At 33.5% G+C, this 23594-nt stretch overlaps 1 protein-coding gene across 2 annotated transcripts; it reads right to left on the bottom strand.

Annotated features, from left to right (window-relative positions):
- Nucleotides 1-1455: 1455 nt before the first annotated feature.
- LOC120272527 (mediator of RNA polymerase II transcription subunit 4) lies at nt 1456-6088 on the bottom strand. 2 transcript variants are annotated; one of them, XM_039279364.1, is made up of 2 exons: nt 4791-6088; nt 1456-1735 (listed from the first exon to the last, which is right to left on the bottom strand). In XM_039279364.1, exon 1 carries the CDS (start codon nt 6021-6023, stop codon nt 4803-4805), a length of 1221 nt encoding a protein of 406 aa, XP_039135298.1. In that variant the 5' UTR covers nt 6024-6088; the 3' UTR covers nt 1456-1735; nt 4791-4802. The 2 variants fall into 2 exon arrangements, with proteins under 2 accessions (XP_039135298.1, XP_039135299.1); XM_039279365.1 differs by lacking the exon at nt 1456-1735 and adding an exon at nt 2713-2997.
- Between the last annotated feature and the right edge of the window lie 17506 nt (nt 6089-23594).

The raw sequence follows: 23594 nt of genomic DNA, 5'->3' as shown, positions 1-23594 counted from the left end.
TTGAGAGTTTACCGTTTAACAACTTATATTTCCGCTGTGCTATTATTGTCGCAGGTGAGAAGCTACGGACGTCCCTTATCTGCCGATGAGAAGCTACGGCTACCGCAGACGGACGTCCCTTATTTGCGATTAAAGTATGTTTCCCGCATACTTAAGGAGGGGAGGACAGCCGGCATCACTGCCAAAGGGGAGTGTTTGCAAGCGGGTTCATAGTCATTGTATACGTTCTTTAGTTTCAAATGTAAACCAGTTTAAATTCAATTCATTTTTTCCGAAGAACATGACAAATTTTGTCAATGTAAATTTACATGTATCTATATTTATATACTTGACTCTTTCTTTAACAATCCAGTTTCATTGTTTAACTTGCACTTTCATTGTTTAATTATAAGTTTCATTGTTTAAATATTCATGTTACAGTTTAAGACGAGCTAGTCACTTTCGAAAATAACTATCGACCGTTTAAACTAACGACGTCTCTACTTAAATATATGTGTTAACTGTAAGAATAATGTTTTCTCTGTTTAAAAATGAAAAGTTGGCACACAAGTAACTTTGTTTCTTTGTAAAAATCAGTTATTTTACAATGAAATGTACTTAAAATACAAATCTCTGATAGAAATAGAATGTTCACGTAAGACAATACAATACAACATTCATTTTCTTATTAAATATTAACGTAATTACAATGGCATATACAAATCTCTAAAAAAAATAGAATGTTCACGTTAGGCAATACAAAAATTCTCTGTTTAAGCTTCAAACTCTCCGTTTAACGCACGACATAACCATCACAGATCTCGGAATCGTCCAAGTACACCTTCGAATAGGGTGTTCAGAACACTCGCTTCAGTCAGACCATATTTTCTTCTAGATCAAGTCCTTTTTAAAGGATATGTGATGAGCCTTCTTCTGGTAATCATCCACAATCAACTTGTAAGTGAAACCTTCTTTTCTTGACAAAGTCGAAACACACTTTCGTCATTGCTTACCCGTAGAGGAAGAAGGCAAGCATTTCGACTTGGCCAAGAAAAAGCAAGTTTTCATCTACAGGTTGTTTATGGATGACGTACCAGAGGAAAACAATCATGACACATCCTGTAAAAAGTCTCTGATCTATAAAATATGGTTTGAATGGAGCGAATGTGGTGAACACCAAGTCTTCGACTCGACAGGATGACCATCACACAAGAAGAAGAGGAAGGAGAGTGGTTGTATGTTCAACGAAATGGTTATTCCTTCCAATTTATACTGCGAAATCCAACAGCCTGCTGCAGCTTCGGCTTCCGATTTTAATGAAGGCCGGGAGTGGAAACGCTTGGGGAACCGAGCGTGTATTAATTACGCTTGGGGGACCAAAGGCATAGTCGCGTTGTATATTTTAAGCGGATTCAAATGTATTTTAAACGATAAATTAAAAAGTTAAACAGAGAAGCAAATATTTAAACTGTAATAGATATATTTAAATATAAAGTTCAATATTTAAACAATAATAAGAAGTATATACACAATACACAATGCCTACTCGGCAACAGATTCATTGCACGATCTGCAATTGTGACCAGAAGCGTGGCAATGGCTACAAGGCACCTCACGGACCTCGGACGCTTATGACTCGATCCTCTTTTGTCTAAGACACCCAGGTTGCCTTCTCGTCTGCAATTTCGTCCGTTGTCACAGGCGGTCGCAAACAACAGCGGCATTGCAAGCCCTCTTGAACCCTACAATACACGCACTGAAAGAAAAGAATGCATGCATAAACACCAAATGAGAAGAAGAAAAAGAAGAACAAGAACAAGAACAAGAACAACAAGATATGAGCCTTCCAAACTTTGTTTGAGAAAAAGCAAGCAGGAGGTAAAAAAAAAAATGCAAAACTATGAATAAATTTCGGACATGATATGATTGGGCGCTATTTTTCTTTCCTTTTGCAAGGGCAAAAATGAAATTTCATATCATAAACCTACTTCAACTTACCGGCAGGGGGTTAAAGAGAATGTAAAATATAACGTAGGGCTGTCCGGGGTGTGTAAAAGTTGGAAGGGGTTTTTGGGAAGTTTTGAAAATTATGAGAGATGAACAGTAATTTTCCCAATAATTAACTACTCAATTCAAGAACTTTTTTTTTTTTTGGGAGCATTTAGCTGTCATAAAGCTAACCAAACAAAGAGCACTTAGTGATCAGGTCCACTCCAATTCATCCAGGTTGATGCAAGAACAGGGAAGAATATAAATAAGCACAACATGCAGCAACAAAATGAACATTTTGCAAATTAAGAGTCACCCTTTGATCCTCCTGATCATAGAAAAATAACTGTTTAAATCAACTCATCCTTCTGTTCATTGCATTATGTCAATATGAGTACTTCACTAACCTTTCCATGAAAATACCAATCATTATCCGCGTAATTTAAATAAGTTTGTGTTAAAATTATAGAACAAGATCAATGTTGAGACTCACCAATATTTTTTAAGATATAAAAGTGCAACATGGTAATTTAACGATCAGAAGGGAAATATTCTATCATTCTATTTACAAAAAAGTTAAAAATGTAAAACATTTTTAAAATTCTAATGCATTTCTTTCAGAATTAAACTTCGCATTTTTAATTAGTCACAAACCTATGAAATGATTAATAATTATGTTTTTGGTTCCGGTAAATTGTAATAACAAAGCAGCAGAACGTACAGGTATATACAAAATACCAACAATTTATTTAACAAATTACAGGTTAAAATGACACTATTTGTACAGAATCAATCTTAATTTAAATGACGAGACTCGATATGCATGGGGCATTACACAGAGATGGCATTAAAAACATCAATTATCTTAGCAAGATCGAAATAATTATATACAATTACAGAATACAAACTATGGTGAGGATATTAATCCCAGCATCTCACTGTTAACCGTTCACCGTTAGAATTATACGACAACTACTTTATAATCCTAAAATTTACAACTGGGTACAGCTGAAACCGTTTGTATGATACCTGTTCATTAAAAGCCGTTGTTGGGAGTGAGAACAGTAGCACAAAGGGCAAGATCACCCTAACAAATTCTCATTAACCAATTTAGTCATGTAAGAGGTTATTGAGATAAGAAGCCTTGAATTGATTGTCAAACATGGTATCCTACTGCAAATGTAATTGCTGAATAATAAAATGGAATACAGGAAAATAAGAGTGACAAAAAGGCCTGCAATTTATTGCAGCAGAAATAAGGGATGACACCAGTAGACATGTTAGGAGCACAATTAGAGATAATTACTGCAATAATAACTGCTAATGGGATGATAGCACAATCATCAGGATTTAAGTCCACAATGCAAAAAAGTACACATGGAAAAAGAAAAGGAGAAAAGCCTGAAATTGGAAACACGATCATTTACATCATCTAGTCTAAATTAAACATAAATAGAAGATATGTTGGATTGTGCAAACTTAGATTATTGTAGGAGCTCTGTGCAACATTAAACATTCCAAAGAACTCAGGAAATTAACAGAAGAACATCAAGAAACTTAAATACTTATTAACTATAGCAAAGCATTATAAGTTACTGACAACATATTCGCTTGCATGATTTGATTAGTATTCGGGAGAAAACAGTCCTCAGGCCAAAAGTAGCATAAATTTAGATAATAGGTCATAAAGATCAGAAGCAGACAAATGAGAGCCATCCGGTCATGTTGTTTATTAACAAGTTAGAAACTATGAAATATGGGGAAACCAAAAAGGTCATGCAATAAGCTGCTAAGTTCAACTGTAACAAACAATGATGAGAACCCATGACAATGATGGATATAATTTAAATGTAGACACTGCTGTATGGTGGATGAACCTCCCATGACGATGAGCATGCATTTCTACATATAATGTACAAGGTCCTCTGGTTAGGAACTAGGAAAAATAGGAGAAACCTTGATGCTAATTTGACTTTGTCTTCATAAAGATAGATGGGAGATAACCTTAAGAGTTAAACAAGCAAAAAAGAATGCAACAGTAGTGGTATAAATACAGTCATTATGCCTATGATCTCTAGTGTTTGTTCAAATCAGACAACAAACAAAGACTAGAATTTCTTCTGATTTGCTTGAAGTTTCAACCAATTTTAGGCCATAACGAGCCAATAGAGATTGTTTATATTACTCAATCAATACTGATTAGATATGTTGTTGCAAAGAGAGCGTGAATGAAATTAATGAATACTAATTAGATCTGTTCTTGCAAAGAGAGTATGGGGAACAGTCATTAGTTTCTTTCCTTCAAAATGACACAGCACCACAGCTAATAATATTAGTTCTTTTCATTAACTTTCTACCTAGATACAACTTCCGAAAAGTATATAGATGATGCATAGAAATTGGTTTCAATTGGCAATGAAAATAATAAAAAGAATAGGCTTAAAACTTGCGATATGAATGTTTAATCTCAATTGTCTCACAGAATGTGGCATTTCCTGCAGAAGTCCATTACGACATACTTCTGAATTAAGCATCATATTTCCGATCCAATTTACACCCTGTACAATGCATTCATACCCTATACTTATGACCGATTAAATTGCAATCTATTCATTTAATTTGTGCACTTCCTAATACTTTCACATGCAAGCATCACCGCACAACAAATACATCCATTCGTAACACAACATGCCTGATATAATTAGTATCATTTCCACTAATAAAAAAAGTTTCTACTGATAATTTTAGCTGCATCATTAACGATCACACTACGCGTTGCAGCAGCAAGATACAAATTTTGAACAAAAACTTTAAAATCTTACCGAAAAGAATGTTCATTCTTCATCATCCTCATCTGAGCTCCCAACTTCACTGCTGTAATCACTGCTATAATCATCCTGACCTGGATTGATATCAAGCTCAACATACTTGACCTGTATGGCCTCCGGAGCCTTCAGCGGAGGCACAGGCAAACCTGCTGGTATCCGTGGTTCCTCGACCCGATCCCCAACAAGAAGCCCATCCAGTGGAGGCAATGGCACCGGGTCCCCAGGCTTCCACCCAGGCGGCACAGGTGGCAGCTCGCTCGGGAGCTCCACCGGCATGCCCTTCTTCCACCCAGGTGGCACAGCAATCGGCAGCATAGGCGTTGGGATGGGCACCGTCGGTACTTGCTCCCTCGGCGGCGTCGGCTCTATCAGAGCCAAAGAACCAGAGTCATCACCGGCGGTGACTCCCTCTTTCGACTCCACTTTCCTCGCCGGCACGCCAACGTCAAGATCAGCGAAATGGTAGAGCATGGAGGCGCGCAACTCGTTCTCCTGCGGAGCAGGAGGAAGGGAACCACGGAGCTGGGGGAGGCCAGCGCCGTGCTCCGGCGGGGCGAAGGTGGTGTAGCTGATCCGATGGGCGTAGGAGAGCACATCGTTGAGGTCAAGATGATCGGATCTGGGGCGCTTAGGGTTAGGGCGATAATCAGAGTAGTCGTCGAGGAGATGATCGAGGAGTTGCTCAGCCTCCTTGATCTTGTTGGTGAAGGAGAGAAGGGTGGAGTCCTTGGATCGGATGTCGCGGGTGAGCTTGACACGGGAGTCTTGGAGGTCGAGGATCTCCTGGAGCTCGGCGACGGCTTCGAAGAGCTGGGTCTGGAGGGAGGTGAAGAGGGAGAGGATCTCTTTGGAGGAGGAGGGAGGGGAGGGAAGAGAAAGGGGAGGGGAAGGGGAAGAAGGGAGGAAGGAAGGGATGGAGCCGCGGAAGGAGGAAAGCCAGAGGGAGCGGTGGGGGCAGACCTCGAAGAGGCGAGAGGCGAGGGAGGACATGAGAAGGAGGAGGGATTGAGCGCGAGGGAGAGGAGGAAGGAGAGGGAGGAGAGAAGGGGAGGTTGGAGGAGCAGAGGGGAGGGCGGAGGAGGAAGAGGAGGATTGAGGGGGTTTGGTGGTTGTGGTGGCGGTGGCGGTGGTGGCGGTGTTCGCGGCGGAGGTAACGGTGGAGGGGGAGTTAGAGAGGCCGAGCCTCGCCGGGGATGGGTGGATCGCCGGAGCGTGACTTTGTAGCATTGTGGAGTGTTTTGCTCCGTCCAAAAGGGTTCTCGGAGCGTCACTTTGTTGTTGTTGTTGTTGTTGTTTTTTGTTTTTTAATACTCTTCAAAATTCAACTAATTATATAGATTTTGTTTTTCATTCAATATAATCTTCATTGTTTTTTAAATTATTTAAATCATCTATGTAAAATTTATACATCAATATGAGTTATTATTATTATTATTATTATTATTATTATTATTATTAAAATATGAATTATTTTGCATGTTTTTTAAACTGTATTTGTGGTTTAAATTATTTAAAACTACTTGTTTTTATTGTTTTCTAAAAAAATATTTTGATGTTATTATTATTTATTTATTTATTTATTAAATATTGGATAAAGATTAGATTTATTTATTGTGGATTTCAAAACTATAAAATTAGGTTTTTTACATGTTTTATTTTTAATTTTGGGTTTTAATTAAAAATGACATATTTGACACGCTAGGTTTGTTTCAAGTGTAAGAGGAATCATGGTTTGTGCATAATCTAAACACAAGAAATAATATCATTAATGGCTCGCCATTATGTTTCAATTGTATTTGAATCAAATTATGGTTATTTAAACTACAAACAAGTTGTTAAACCAAATAATAATAATAATAATAACAATAATAATAATAATGATTTTTCAAAATAAATACTATTAAAAAAAAATTAAAAAACTTAAAAGTATTTAAAAAATTTTCACTTTTGTGTTGTTTAAACAATAATTAAGTTAATAATAATAACAAATTTTTAAAAATGGCTTCAAAAACCAAGAAGATTTAATAATAATAACATATTTTTTTCAAAATAAATACGGTTGAAAAAAATATAATTTTTTTAAAATTAATAAATTAAAAAACGGTTTAAAAATAAAAAATTTTCTCATTTTTGTGATTTGTTCAAAAGAGAAGCATGCAAAATAACCAATATCTTAATATTTCTAAAAACCAACTCATCACTTAGTTGATGACATGGCTTGATATTTTCAAATCTATGTTGGTGAATAAATTTCACATGAAGTCATTTTGATAATTTTTTCGAAAGAAGGTAATATTGTAAAAAAAAACCTATATATATATATATATATATATACCAATGTCATCATTGGGCTGGGCTAGGCCCACCTAACCCAGAAAATGGAGGTTTAGCTCAAGCCCAGATCTGAAGGGCCTCATGAATAGTTTGGGCCCGATTGGGCTGGCCCAAATTTAAAATATGAAACCCATGGCCCAACTCATGGGCTTGGCTCTTTGGATCAATCATTGGATCGGGCAAAGATCAACCTGTTGGATTTGGCTCAAAGCGGCCCATTGTTTTTTCTTTTTTAATTTTATTTTATTAAACTTTGTGATGATTTAAAAAAAAAAAAATAAAAATAAAAATGAATAATTTTATCAATTGATTAGTATTATTATATTTTTACTTGAGAAAATATTGCATTACTACAATATAAGTACATTCAAACTAGATTAACACCAACTCATTAGTCAATCATATGTATTTTTTCCATTCTACATAAAATCAGACCTCTATATACTTGACGTTGATAAACCCTGCTTGGCTTGTGGATTGAGAAGTTGGTCCATGATAATTAACCACTTACTAGTTAGCTCCCTTGTATGTTGGGCTTATTTCAATTAATCAATCATTTGCAATATTCTTTTAATTTTTATTATTAATATTTGTTTTTAATTTTAAATCTAATGGGCCAATGGGCCAAATCATGGGTTGGCCTGTTGGATTAGCAAAAAGGTCTAAAAGAGTAGGCCCATCACTTATAAATGATATTCGTATCTAATCCAAAGTTTGTTTGGGTTAGTCTTGAACTGGCTGTCAAACATTGATTATGAATCGGGCTTGGGCTGGTCTGTAGGCCTTGGGTCAAATGATGAGAGTGATATATATGCACTGACACACATATTTTAATAAAACCAAATATTGAGAATACTGTTAAACTATTGTTATTTTTTTAGTTATTAGTTTTCGAGATAAGATAATATGTTACACTGGTGTTGTTTTCGGAAAGACATGAGATCAAACCTAAGGGGGCATTGAGTGCTTTAATGTGATGGAATTTAATTGATAGGAAAGTTAAGTGTCGTTTGGCTCGCGGATTGAGAATGGAATAGGAATGGGATTGAAGTTGGAAGAATGGAGTGGGATTGGGAGTAAAAACCCTGGTTGGTTATAAGGGGGTGTTTGGTTGCAAGGAGTGGAAGAATAATGAAAATGAGGGAGATTAGAAAAAAATGAGAATGAAAACTATGTTTCGTTGTAAAGATTATAGAGTTGGTTTATTGGGAATGAGAAAAGTGAGAAAAATATAATGTGATAAAATGACTATTATGCCTTTTATATAAATGAGTTGTGATGATTATATTTTTAAAAAATATTTAAGTATTTAAGTAAATTAATTGTCATAAATAAATATTTAATTTTAATAAGTCACCAAATCTCAAAAGATTTTATAATATCAGTAATGGGCAAGTAATTAACTATAATAAATAATTAATTACCAATTTAAATATATTTTTAAATATTTATATTATGAATCATAATAATTATTTTTTTAGTGGTTCATATTGATTAATGTTAAAATTTGTTGTTAATATTCTAATAAATAAATAATTAGCTAATCTAAATAACTAATCACAATTTGGTTAATGTAAAAAAAAAAAACCCTAAAATGAATTTGTGTCATTACGTTGCTAACTCCACTTCCGGGGTTAGCAAACCCCACCTACGGGGTTAGAAACCTCTCTAATTACAACAAACATCAAATTACAACAAACATCATTCAATATTCATTCATCATACAAACATCAAAATATTTATAACCATCCGATCAAATTACAACAAAATCATTCAACATTCATTCAATTTACAAACATCTAAATATTCATAACCATCCGATCAAATTACAACAAACATCATTCAACATTCATTTAACATTCATTCAACATACAAACATCAAAATATTTATAAACATATGATCAAATTACAACAAACCAAAGAGATTACGTATTAGGTGGGGTAAAACTCAACCTTGATAATAACACACAACAAAAACACAACTGCTTGTTGTCGGGTAACTCAAATTTTTTTTTTTTCAAATGATCATCATCCTTAGGAAAAACCTGTAAGCAACATTGCATCATTGTCATAAACCATTTAAAACTGTAAGGAATGGAATAAGAAATAATTAGTTAGCTACAAAATTACTTGTAGGATGAATATACCCTCATCATCAGAAAGACCTTCAATTTCAGTAATTATTCTCTTTGTTCAATTTCAGTAAGAATAGTTTCATGAGTCTTCTTACGAGCTCGAGGGCCACCTTACGAGTTGTGGCTTCAACTTGTGTCTTAAACCTTGGACCAATAATTTCCATGAAATTTTGAAAAATTTGAGATATTTTATCCACTAATGGATCCATGGGAGCTTTTCTTTTTCGACATCCTTTTGAGGTGCATGCTCCGATCCTATAGGCGATGGGGTTGGATTGGGTTCCTTTGTAGCCATGTAAAAACTCATCACTTGCCATGTGAAAGAAGCTTGTGTTATCATCCAAAGTGATGTTCTCATGTGAATACTACTCTTCATCATCCCCAATATCCCTTCTTGCACTTCCTTGAGCCCTATCTCTTGTGAAGATTGGGACCAAGTCATTAATGAAAGGAAAAGCTTTGCCATACATACCACTTGCTTCCTTATGGTTCTATATTGCATTAGAAATAAGTTAATAATACAATATCATGCATAGTTCATTTTATAATCACCAAATAAAATTATGCGTACCTTAACATACTCATCATATGCACTTTTTTTACATTCGATAGTGCATCTCTTATAGTTCTAGTTGAAGCCACTTATCTGTATAATACCGACAATTACAGTAGTCTTGCTTCTACACAAGTTTACCCGAGACTTGATGTTGGGAAAAAATGCTTTCAAGGTGCTCATTGGAATCTTTTCTTTCATCATTCTTTCCAATTAGCCAAGGTAACCATTTCTAAACCCATTCTCCACCTGCTATAATGGATTTGCAGATAACTCAACTAACGCATCAATAAGGGCTTTGCCTTCTTCCACTGCCCAATAATGCTTGTTTTGTCCCTGACCCCTGGGTTGTAAATTTGACTCCATACTACATTAAGTAAGAAATTCCATGTTCAACATTAAACCATAAATTATTTCAATAGATGTTAACAAGATAACATGCCAAGTAGACATCATTTAAAAAACATAAAAATTCTTTAACCAAAAACATAAATGGGATTACACAAAATGAAATTTAAATGAAATTTCTATTTCACTTGACAAGATTACAAAAAAATGATGTTCACACTAAACTCATCAATAATGATGTTCACACTAAACACATGAATAATGAAACCACAATATGATGTTCACACCAAAATCATCAATAATGATGTTCACACTATACACATCAATAATGAAACCACAAAATGTTCACACCAAACTCATTTAAAAAAAAAAACATACAAGTTAGAAAACATAAGTAACATCTGTGAGTTCACATGAAATGCACTAAATACAAAATGATGGTTTTTTTAAACACAATTAAGTTGAATGACAAGTGTTAAACATGTCAATGGCCATTTTATGCCAAAATTGTGACCACTCGTCCATAGGTTAGATGGTCGTGATGTTTTCTACATCATTTTCTGCATTTTCGTCTATGGTTATATTGTCAATTTTATCTTTTGCAGGATCTTCTACCATCTCTCTTCTAATAAAGTTATGGAGTAGACAACAAGCATTAATGATGCACCGTTGGGTGACTATGTTATAAAAACTTGGACTTGATAAATTTTTCAACGGCTCTTTAGAAAACCGAATGTCCTTTCGATCATGTTTCTTGCACTAGCGTGTTTCATGTTGAAAGATTTTTGAGGTGTAAGGGGGTTGATGCCCATCGGCTCAAGAACTTAAGTGATAGCGTTGTCCTCAAAAAGGCCTAAGAAAACCAGGCCAATTTGCAAACCTAGCATCCACTAACTAGTAAAAACCTACTAAATAGACAAAATTTATTAGTAAAAGGTTTACGACCAATATATTGGTAGGACTTGAGAACCAATTAAAAAAAAATAATTCTTTTGTTTATTGTTTGGAACCTTTAATCCATTAGGCTTGGTTACAACATCCTTAAGGAGTCAGCCATCAGGAGCTGATCCTTCCTAGCTATACATGACATATATAAATTGTATGTCTTGACTGTAAACGGCAAGGACATTAGTAGTTATTTTGGATTTTTTTGATCTATATCTTGGATGATCAACTTTGGGTACGTTCACACGTATATGTGTCCCATCTAATGCCCCAAAACAATTCAACATTGAGTAAAAAATAAATTTTTAGTTATCGAATATCAACGAGTAGTAGAAGGCCTACTTTATTACCTTAAATCACTTCCATCTAAAATTATTTGAATTTTCCAATAAAGGTTATGGTTTCTTTAAAAGAACAGAATAACAGAGAATGACTGACTTCAACACAGCATGAAAATGCCGACTAACTATCTTGCCCGATCGGAGAGAATCAAATTTAATTACTCTATTCTTAATATGGTGAGCAAGAATATTTAGAAACATTGCGACCATCTCATGGACTACAATGTTTATCGTGCCTTGTAGCCCACCAGTTGTAGTTAACAATTGGCACAAATTATGAAAACAATGTCGATTCATACATAGCTTGTCAATGCACTTGACATCATTTTCAAAAACTATACGGTGTAGGTACCCATGTTGTTTGCGGCGTCTAGTAGATGTCGATGAAATCTCATATTGAATCATTCTTTGTCTTTCATTACGTCATTTTGTCAAACATGTAGTGATCATGAGTGTCATTACATACATATAGCGTATAATCATAACGCAATATAGCCAAAGTTGTTTAAACTTGGTCATATTGTCAAAATCTAAAAGTTAACAATAACACATATATTAATTATCCTCATCTTAGCTTAAAAAATGAAAGTGACATGAAAGAAAATCTAAAGCTATATAAAAAAAACTCATGTAAATTACCACAACTATGGATCATGTAAATATGCACTTAAACATTAGATATATCATAAGGATAACATGAGGATAACATGAGGATATCATGAGGATATATCATGTAAAGCAACCAACAATGTAAAGAGAACGCAAGCCACTTAGGAATACAATTTGCCACATTATCCTAGTAGTTAATATGAAACGTGATAGTGCCACATTATCCTATTAGTTAATACAAAACCTAGCCATATTCAAGCTTCAGATAAAATATATCTAACCAGCAAAAGAATTCTTCAAACAAACTTCCTATAGTTACTAGTGGGTCAACAAACATCATTAATATGATGTAACTTAATTAGTGAAGCTAATTAAAATTCTAGGCTAGGAGATTACATTTACATTATATGATGTAACTTAAGACTATTATATAAGCATAACAAAGAATTATTCACCATTCTTTTTAAATCACATCCCAAAATAGAGCATGCATAATCAATCCTTTCCCTGAAATTTGCATGCAAGTCAAAACTTGAACAAAGAGAGAGAATTTTTAAGTAAAAGTGAAAAGGAAGATTATTTTTTTTTCTTCTAAAAAGTTGTGAACATATAAGTCATGGATGGATGTGAACATCAATAGATTCCTTTCAACTCTCTGAATCCTTTTTTTTTAAGGCAATGTCTTAATCTATCCATCAACTTTGAATGTGTTAAAACTTTGATAGGTGTGTGTATTCTTTCCTATATTTATATATATCTTTTATCTCTATCAATCAATATATAGAGATAGGATTAGTGAGAGAACTAGGGACACAACCTTTTTGGAGTGATATAAAAGTATCTTGATCTTCATAATTGTTAGTAGCTTAAAAAAAAAAAATTAAAATAAAAATCCTTTAGCCTAATAACAGATAATTATTTATATATATAAATAATAATGGACTATATAACTCCATTTTTCCCACTTCATCGATAATGAAAAGATTTGTACCTTGTTTAACCTAATAGAAAATAATTATTTAGGACTTGCATGAGCTTCTTTCAGAAGTAATATCCAATGTGTACATGAAAAATTTCAAAACAATTCTAACATGTAACTCTGGCAACGACAGTGACTCAAACGAGGTTACATCTACTTTGTATTTCCCTACACTTGGCCATCTGAGAGCTTCCTGGCTACAATTAATGAATCCAACAACATTAAACTGGTTAAAAAAAAAATTATAACTCACAGCATTGCTTGGCAGTGCGAGAATGCCAAGTGAAAAAAAGCTCCCCTACCATTGGATTTGCAATCATATTGCATTCATTAAGGAATCCCTTGTCAGCTTATACATCAGAATATGTATAGTTGGGATATCAATATACCAAGATATAAAGAAAGGATAGAAGTGATTGAATAAACGACTAGGACTATATCCTGAACATGCATATGATCAAGAGAGGCACAAAAACTTTTACGTAAGTGGGCCACTCTAATTAACATGAATCACTATGATTTTTGCAATCAAAGCAAATTATTTTCTATTAATTGATAAACCTGTAGCCTCAATAAATGGAGAAGCAAAGCACACTGATCCATAGAAAGAAATTTAAATAGTTACAACATTTCAAGACCATCAATTTCAATCACAATGGACACAAAGTTCAAAAACTCAATATCACAATAAATATTTTTGTTTCCTATTATTCAAATAAAAGAAAGAAGTCTATCCATTAACTCAGGGCATTCAATCAAAATAATAAATTGAAGACCTACAAGTTAAAAGAAAAAAAACAAACATAGAAAAAATCTAAACTTTTTGCCATAAAATCAATCACAACCCACCTAAAATTCCAATTCCCGACAAAAAAAACTAAACAAGAAATACATAAACCAAGAGAAACAAAATTCTCCAAAATCAGAAATGTCCACTTTAACATCCATAAGCATAGAAATAACCAAACAAAAATTCCATTTTAACGCTATAAGCATTCAAATATCAGATAAAAAAAAAAAAATCAAAACTTTGACTCTTGAATTAAACATCCCCACTAAAATACTCTTGAACTATAAATCACAAGATTATGACCTAAAAAGAAAGGAAAAAAATTGATTCAGAGAAAAAAACCAACTAGATTTTCCCTAATTAGTCACCATTCGTACATTCACTATTGATTGAATGGTCATCGATTTCAAACCATTGTTGGTGTTCTCTCAACAGCCACTTGATCTTGCGTTCTCTCCACAGTCGCCTGAGAGAGAGAAAGAGAGAGAGAGAGAGAGAGAGAGAGAGAGAGAGAGAGAGAGAGAGAAAAGAGATAAATATTTATACAATGACAATATGGCTATTTCATGAGTTAGTAATAAAGAATCCCCCCATTTTCCTAGTAATTGTGAATACCCCTTCACAGCCCCTTCACTTCTTCCTTAATACTGTCCTACTCCCATTACTCCACATCCAAACAAATACTTATACCCAATGTAAAGAGTCATTCCCACTCCACTCCTCCAAACCAAACGCTCCCTAAAGGATTGGAAGGGTAGTGCATTGGGAATGGGAAAAGGTAAAAAAAAAATGTTATAAAATGACTCTTATGCTCTTATGCAAATAAATATTATAAGTTTTGTAAGTGATAACTATGTTTTAAAATATTAAAATATTAAAATTACTTAATTATTATAAAGGTTTAATTGCCGTACAAGTCCCTATAATTGTGTACTTTCTGCCTTTTTAGTCCTTCTAATACTTTTAAATACAATTAAGTCCTCATATTCAGTCGAGTTGGGTCGTTTTAGTCCATTGCCAATATTTTTAGGTACAATTAAGTCCTTGTAATTTACACTAGCCCATCTATACCGCTGACTAGAATGACCCAACTCGACTAAATATGAGAACTTAATTGTATCTAAAATAATTGCAAGGACTAAAAGGGTAGCAAATACACAATTACAGGGACCTATATAGTAATTAAACCTATTATAAATGAATATTTAATTTTAATAGCTCATTGGATCATCAATTAGTTCTTAATTACCGGCGTTAATCATATATCAAAATTAATATATATAAATAAAAGGATTAATTTAATATTCCTCAAAACATCCATATTAGCAAACATAACATCCTCAATCCCTTATTAGAGATAATCATTAAATATTATTAACTTTATCTCAATTAATTCATTAAGTTCCTTAAAATAAATATTTCTTATAATTGTAAATATAAAATGGTTTATAATAATAACATTAAAAATAAAAATAAAGATTATTTCCAACTACCCAAACAACTAAAGATAAGACTCTTCTGCCATACTATAAACTCTTAAAGTTCCATGAACAAAACATCTTCTATATATATATATGATGTTACAGAAAAAAAAAAGTTAAAACATTTAACATCATTCCACAACATTCAACATTTTCATACAACCAGTCTTCATCTACAAGATGAATTTCAGTCTTCACTCCAATACAAAGTAAAATTAAACACCAAAGTGGGGAAAATAGATAGTCAAAACATTCAACATCATTCTATCAAATAGACATAAACTAATGAGATTACATTTTATGTGGGCTAAATGATAATCTTGATAACAACACACGATTTGTCTGGCAATTCCAAAAAAACTTTCAACTAATCGCTATCTTTAGGAGAAGCCTAGAATAAATGACAAAGTTAAAACATAGATTAAAAAAATGAATTGTGAGTAACAGAAAAATCTTTAGGATGAGTATTGCCTCATCATCAGAAAGTCCGTCAATTTCAAAAATTATTTGAGACAATAATTTTTTCCTTTCTTCAATTTATGCAAGAGCAATCTCATGGGTCTTCTCACAAGCTTTAAGTGCCTTCTCACTAGCTTCGTCGAGGGCCATTTCATGAGCAGCGGCTTTAGAAAGTGTCTTGAATCTTGGACCAACTAGTTCTACAAAATTGTGAAAATTATGAGATATTTTCTCCACTGATGGATCCATAAAACTTTTCCTCTTTCGATGTGCTCTTAAGGTGCTTGTTTATGATCCTATAGGAGATTGAGCATGAATAGGTTCCTGCACGTGTAGGCATACAAAAATTATCACCTACCATTTCAAAAAAGTCTGTGTCATCATAGAAAGTGATGTTTTCCTATAAATATTGCTCTAAATCATCTCTGACATCCCTTATGCACTTCCATGTGCTCTATCTCTTGCAAAGACAACAATAAGGTCATTAAAGAAAGGAAAACTTTTCGATAAAGACCAGTTGCCTCTTTATGATTCTAAATGCATTAGAAAGTAAAAAATATCATGTATAGCTCATTGCATAATATTCAATTAAATTATCATGTTCTCCGATAAATACTGCTCTAAATCATCATATGCACTTTTTCACATTGGTAGTACATCTTTCGTAATTCCAAACAAAGCCACTTATTTGTAATATATCGGCGATTGCGGTAATCTTGCTTCTAAATAATTTTACCCAAGACTCAATGTTTAGCACGACCTTTAATGTGCTTGTTGGAGTCTTTTCCTTCCCCATTCTTTCCAATTGGCCAAGGTATCCATTTCTAAACCCATTCTCCGCCCGCCACATTGGATTTGCAGATAGCTCAACTAAGGTATCATTAAGAGCTTTGTCTTCTTCAGCAGTCCAGTAATGCTTGTTTTGACCCCTACCCCTTGATTGTGAATTTGATTCCATACTAGATAAAAAAAATAAATGCAACACATTATGATAGCATACAAAAACTAAACCACAAAACTTTGACAACTAGGTTCGATATATATATATAACATATGTTTCCCACATCAACAGTGAAGGAAAAAGCTTATCGAACAACATTACAAAGACATCCATGCAACTACAACATATTATGTTCACATACAAAAAATTGAGACACAATATTGCAATGCCACCATATATCGTCTTGCTCACTTACAAATATATATATATTAATAATTAACTTGACCACCAAATATTAAACATGTCCATAGTCATGCTAAGTCTAAATTGTGCCCATTCATTTGTTGGATCAATGACTGTGATGCTTTTAATATCATTTTGTGAGCTTTCCTCTAATGTTAGATTGCTCACATCATCCTATGTAGGGTATTCTACCATCTCTGTTCTAATAAAGGTATGTAGTAGACAACAAGGATTAATGATGCTTCATTGAGTGGCTATGTTATAAAAACTTGGGTTAGATTAAATTTTCTGACAACTTTTTAGAAGACCGAATGTCCTCTTAGTCATGTTTCTAGCACTAGCTTGTTTCATAATGAAAACTTCTTGAGGAGTAAATGGTTGATGCCCATCGGCCCATGAACTCAAGTGATAGCGTTGTCCTTAAAAAGGTGCAAGAAAACCCGGGCAATTTGCATATCCAACATCCACTAAGTAGTTAAAACCTAGTTGGTAAACAAACATTTCTTATTAGCTAATGGTTTACACATCCAATAAAGAAACACATGTTTTTCAATATTTTTTAACCTTCTGGAATCTTTAATCCATTACACTTTGTTACAACATCCTTAAAAACTCGACCATCATGAGCTGAGATTTCTCAGCCAGACAAGACATATATAAATTACATGTCTTGACTGCATACAGTGAGGACATTAGTAGTAATTTTAGATTTTCTTGATCTATATCTTGGTAGATCAATTTTGGGTACATTCACGCCTATATGTGTCCGATCTAATGCTATAAGACAATTCTACATTGAATAAGGTAATAAATTATTAGTTAAAAAATATATAGGACTAACATAGCATGTGGATCTAATTTATTACCTTAAACTAATTACACCTAAAGTCATTTGAATTTTCAAGTACAGGTTCTGGTTTCTTCAAAAGGATGGAGTGATAGAGAATAACTGACTTTAACACAATATGAAAATGCCAACTAACAGTCCCTCCCGATCGGAGACAGTCAAATTTAATTACTCTATTCTTGACATCGTTTTCTATAATGTTTAAAAACATTGCAGTCATCTCTTGGACACCAACATTTATTGTGCCTCGTAGCCCATCAGATGTAGTTAATAATTGACACAATTCATGAAAACAATGCCGATGCATACGTAACTTGTCAATGCATTTAATGCCACTTTCAAAAACTATAGGGTGAATGTATTCTTGTTGTTTCAAGAGTCTAGTAGATGTTGAAAAAACCACATGTTGAACCATTTTCGTCTATCATTACGTTGTTTCATCGTACATGCAATGATCATGACACTTAATACATAGAAGTAGCAAATGATCATTCGACAATATAGCCAGAGTGCTTTAATTTTGGTCATATTATCAAAATCTAAGTTAACAATAACACATATTTCCATGTTAACAAAATATATTTTAAAATAGTGGAACAAGTTTCAAAGCTAGTATTATTTGACAGTACATAATGACATACCTTGTGGGATTTTTTTTCCTTTGACTACTTGTGATGTGAAATTTAATAAAGTATATGGCAATGTAACCTCAATCGATCTACACTTAAAAAAATAACAAGTGTTAGTCGAACACATTAAAGACATGCATGTTAATCATATTAGTAAAGCACATTAAAAATAACTCTCGGAAATTGATATAAGAAGGGAATTTTTGTATAATGAAAATGTTTTTGAATTTAAATGGTGCTCCTATGCACACCCATTTAAATAAACACATGTGAAGGAATGAAATTTACATGACATCTGATATGGCCTTTGCGTAACCGCAAGTGTGTGGGTCGTACAAGTAGTAAAGTGTATCTGAATGGGTCGGGCAGTCGAATCATCAGGGACTGGTATAGCTCCCAATACTTACTCTATTTCTAATATCTAGCCGACTCAAGAGATTGGATGGAAACTAGTTTAAAGAAATTAAAGAAATGTGTAAGGAGAGAGGAAAGAGAGACATGGTTTGGGTTGAAAAGATAGTAGTGGAAAGGATAGTGCCCCAGATTAATCCCTTTGACAAATTTACTGACTAGGCAATGATTACATGTACATCTCCTTGGACCGTGGTGACCACCTACAGAGGGTTTGATAATGTATGTCCTCACTCAAGGCTCAAAGTCATCTCAATCCCTTCCCTAATGTGTGCCCTAGCTGGACAGAACAATAGATTATCCTTTAGAAAGTAGATAAGTAACTAGGGTTAAGATGCTTCTTAACTGTAATTACAACTATAGGGAACATGCATGCCAAATCAATGGTCAAATAGCTAGCAACAATTCCCGTGTCGAGTTTTGCAACATACAAACATCAAGGTAATCAACACAAAGATGACAATCAATATAAACAAAGGGAGACAATAAGGAAACTCAATAATCAAAGCAACTAAGTTCAATACATCAAAAGTCAAGGTTTATAATCTGGGGCATCAAAAGTCGTTTAGCCCCTCATGGTGCTAGGGATAGTGAAACATTGCTCTTCAGTTTTGCTCAGACTCCAGTGAAATGCACGGGCATAAGCACACCCGGGCTTCCTGGTAGTGCTTATCCTGAAAAGTGCATTTTAACTCCATTTCACGCCAAAATTTGTCTCTATTTATTCATTTCAATCCAAGACCTGATTATTTACATTATTTAACAAATATACTCCAAATAGCATTGATTTATAATAAAAAAATGCAAAAAGGATAAGAGAATTATGCGATAGGGTATATAAAATATCTATATAAAATGCACTCATAAAATACCGCCACACTTGAATATTTGCTTGTCCTCAAGCAAAACACTTGGTTCATAAGAAAATAAGATGAGTGCATGACCTCGGATCTCATCGAAAATAGAGACATCATAGATAAACAAGGGAACCCTAGATACTAGTGCATGTATAGCTGATTCCACAAGAAAGAGATTCTTCCGTACTCCATACTCCCTGTGTAGGGATGGGCATAGGGCGGGGATTCCCCACCCCCACAAGGATCCGCCCTGTTCGGGGCGGGGAATCCCCGGTTCCCTCCCTACGGGGACTGGGATGGGGGAAAATATTTTCCCAGTCCCTGTAGCAGGCCGGGGCGGGGGAATGATCTCCCCTCCCAGCGGGGTACCCGCCCTGAAATATATTTATATATATATATATATATATATATATATATTTATATATATATATATAAGATAAGGGTTAAAATAAAATAAATTCATCCATGATTTTAATATAATATAAGGGTTAAAATAAAAACCAGAACCCTAATTTTCTCCATAGCCTCCTGCCTCCATCGATCTCTACTGAAGTTGGACAACCGATTTCCACTGCCTCCATCTTCCATTGAACCATCGATCTCCATCAGATCTTCTCTCTCTCTTCTCCAAACGTTGTTGATTTCAGGGCTAGATCACTAATGGGTGTGTCTTTTATTTTTTTATTTTATTAAAAACGTTGCTGGTTTTATGGCATGATCTGATGGTCCCCGTTTCAATGGGATTCTAATTTAATGACTCTGTTAATAGAGCTGGAAAGCCACAAAAATAGTCATCAACCTTTTTTTTATTCAATTTAATGCTTGAATTGAAATGAAGAATTGGGTGATGGATTGGTTTGGGTTTACAAGATCTACTACTACTACTACTACTACTACTACTACTACTACTACTACTTTTTCTTCTCATCCATCTTTAACAAATTGAATAATTAAACATATATATTCAATCCTCCAACCAACCAACCAAAATAAAAAAGATTAAATTGAATAATTAAACTGTTCCAGTTGAGTTTTCCACCTAATCCATCTCCCAATTTCTTCACACAGGCACATATTGATAAAAAATAAACCTCTCAAAGTCCAAACTTTATTTTTTATTTTATTTCTCAAAGGTGTTTGATGGATTAAGAGTGATGTGTTCAGAGAAAAGCCTAATAATAATAATAATAATAATAATAATAATAATAATAATAATAATAATAATAAGTCATGTAATTAATTAGCAACATGAAAGAATGAGCCGGTTTATATTATGAGCCAATTATTCCCAGAAAATAGTTGGTTTGTAGTATCCTTAACTCATTTGTTCTAATCTGCATGATTCATGGTCTTCTTATAATATTGAGGGGTGATGTTCATGAAACATAGGCTTTTGTAAGTTATGTCAAGTAGTGATGTTTTTATTTTTATTTTATTTTTAATGTTCAAGTTATGATCTATTAGTTTGCTCACGAATATATAATAATAGAATCATTGTAGGTGAACAAGTGACAACATGGATGGGGGTTCTAATGAAGAGATTTTACCTATTTCACCTCTTCAAAGTTGTGGACAATCCATGGAACAACAAAGTTGTGACCAATCTAGAGTACACCTTGAATCAACAACACCGGTTGGATCAAGTCAAATATTGCCGACAAATGAAAGTTGATAATTGAAATTGGGCATGAAGGCTCATCTAAAATCAGCTGTATGGAACCATTATAAGAGACAAAAAATAGATGATAAATGGAAGAAAATATGTAATTATTATAAAAAAAAAAACTTGGAGGAGATACAAAAAATGGTACAAAACATTTACATGATCATTTTGCATCATGTCCATTAAGAAAAACTAGAGATATAAAGCAAAGTATTTTGTGGCTTAAAGTAGATAATGAAGTCAAGGGTTCAATTGGGACATACACATTTGATGAAGATGTTGCAAGAAAAGAGTTGGCATCAATGATTATTGTACATGAGTATCCCTTATCAATGGTTGAGCATGAATATTTTTTGAAGGTTTGTTGGGGATATTCAACCATTATTTAAAACAATTGGCCGACATATGGTAAGAAGAGATACATTTAATATATTTGAGCAAGAAAAAGAGAAGATAATGAAATTGCTTGAAAATAATGGGAGTAAAGTTGCAATTACAACCGACATGTGGACTTCAAGCAATAAAAAAAAGGATTCATGGCAATCACAACACATTTCATTGATGCTAATTGGAGCTTGCAAAGTCGGATTATTAGGTATTGCTTTTATTTATTTAACTATAATTTGTTGATATTCTTACATATAAAATTATAAATGATATTTTGCTTATACTCAATTTGCTATAACTTTAACACTTGAAATTTCATATATGTTTTTATTTATGGAATCAGTTTCTTCCCTCAAAAGTTGTTATCATTTTTTAACACAAGAGAAGAGAATTTTATTTATGTAATCAGTTATTTGATTGACAAATGTTGAACTAGTTTAGCTTTTTGTATATATCTTTAATGTTATTTCATTCTTTATGTGATAGGTTCATTTATATACCATGCCCACATACTTCTGATATACTATGTGATGTGCTCAGAAATTGTTTAATGAATTGGAATCTTGATCACAAGTTATCTGCATTGACATTGGACAATTCTTCAACAAATGACTTGATGGTGAACTTAATTTTGAACAAATTGTTAAGTAACACAGTTTGGATTGATGGAAAGTTATTGCATGTTCAATGTTGTGCGCATATTCTGAATTTAATTGTCAAAGATGGTTTTGAGATTATCTTTGAAACTATTGAAAAAGTTCGTAATAGTGTTGCATTTTGGAGTGCTACAGCAAAAAGAAATGAAAAAGTTTGAAGAAACGGCATGCCAATTGAAAATCTCTTGCACTAAGAAATTGATTTTGGATTGTAAAACTAGGTGAAATTCCACTTATTTAATGATTGATGTTGCCATTTGTTACAAAGATATTTTTAAACATTTGAAACAAAGGGAGCTCCTTTATAAGTGTCTCCCATTAGATGAAGAATGGGAAATGGCTACACAAATTTGTGGTAAATTGAAAATATTTCATGATATCACTGAGACATTTTCCGGACTAAATACTCCACTTCCAATCTCTTTTTTCCCAAGATATGTGAGATTAAGATGGAATTGATGCATTGGGTTAATTGTAGGCAACCGTGCATTCAACTTATGGCATCAAAAATGGAAGAAAATATTGGCTCGAGTTCATGGTATCATGTGTGTTGCAACTATATTAGATCCTAGATACAAGATCCAAATTTTGGAATATTATTTCCCATTGTTCTATGGTGATGAAATGGCAAAGATGGAAGTTGCTAATGCTCGAAAAGTTTGTTATGATTTAGTTGCTAAATATTCATCAAAATTTAAGATTGGTGAACAAGGTGTTTCAATGGCCGGGTCATCAACAAATAATCTTACACAAGTCCCATTAAGTTATGATGGTGGGTTAGCTTGCATGCACAATTTTGATTTATATGTTGCTTCTTCTGAGTCTGAAATTGGGAGTCTGTACACTAAATTAGATGATTTGGAAGAGCGGTTGATGCCAAGAAAAAATGATTTGGATATTCTAAGTTGGTGGAAGTTGGCGGAAGTTGGCCCTTAAATATCCTACATTGCAATTAATTGCGAGAGATATTTTGGCAATTCTAGTATCAATATTAGCGTCAAGGTCAGCTTTCAGTACAAGTGGGAGATTTATTAGCCCACATAGCAGCAGATTGCATCCCAACACAGTTGAAGCATCGATGTGTGCACAAAATTGGATATTAGCTCCTAAAAAAGGTATGATAATAGAATATATATATATATATATATATATATATATATATATATATATTATATGCATATATCTATTACA

The sequence above is a fragment of the Dioscorea cayenensis genome, chromosome 11 (assembly GCF_009730915.1).
Source record: "Dioscorea cayenensis subsp. rotundata cultivar TDr96_F1 chromosome 11, TDr96_F1_v2_PseudoChromosome.rev07_lg8_w22 25.fasta, whole genome shotgun sequence".
Classification (NCBI taxonomy): domain Eukaryota; kingdom Viridiplantae; phylum Streptophyta; class Magnoliopsida; order Dioscoreales; family Dioscoreaceae; genus Dioscorea; species Dioscorea cayenensis.
Note: the sequence above shows the minus strand (reverse complement) of the source record. Positions and strands in the feature narration are given on the sequence as shown.

Excerpts from the sequence above, each read along its gene's own strand:
- LOC120272527 (XM_039279364.1), bottom strand. The coding sequence starts at position 6,023 with ATGCTACAAAGTCACGCTCCGGCGATCCACCCATCCCCGGCGAGGCTC.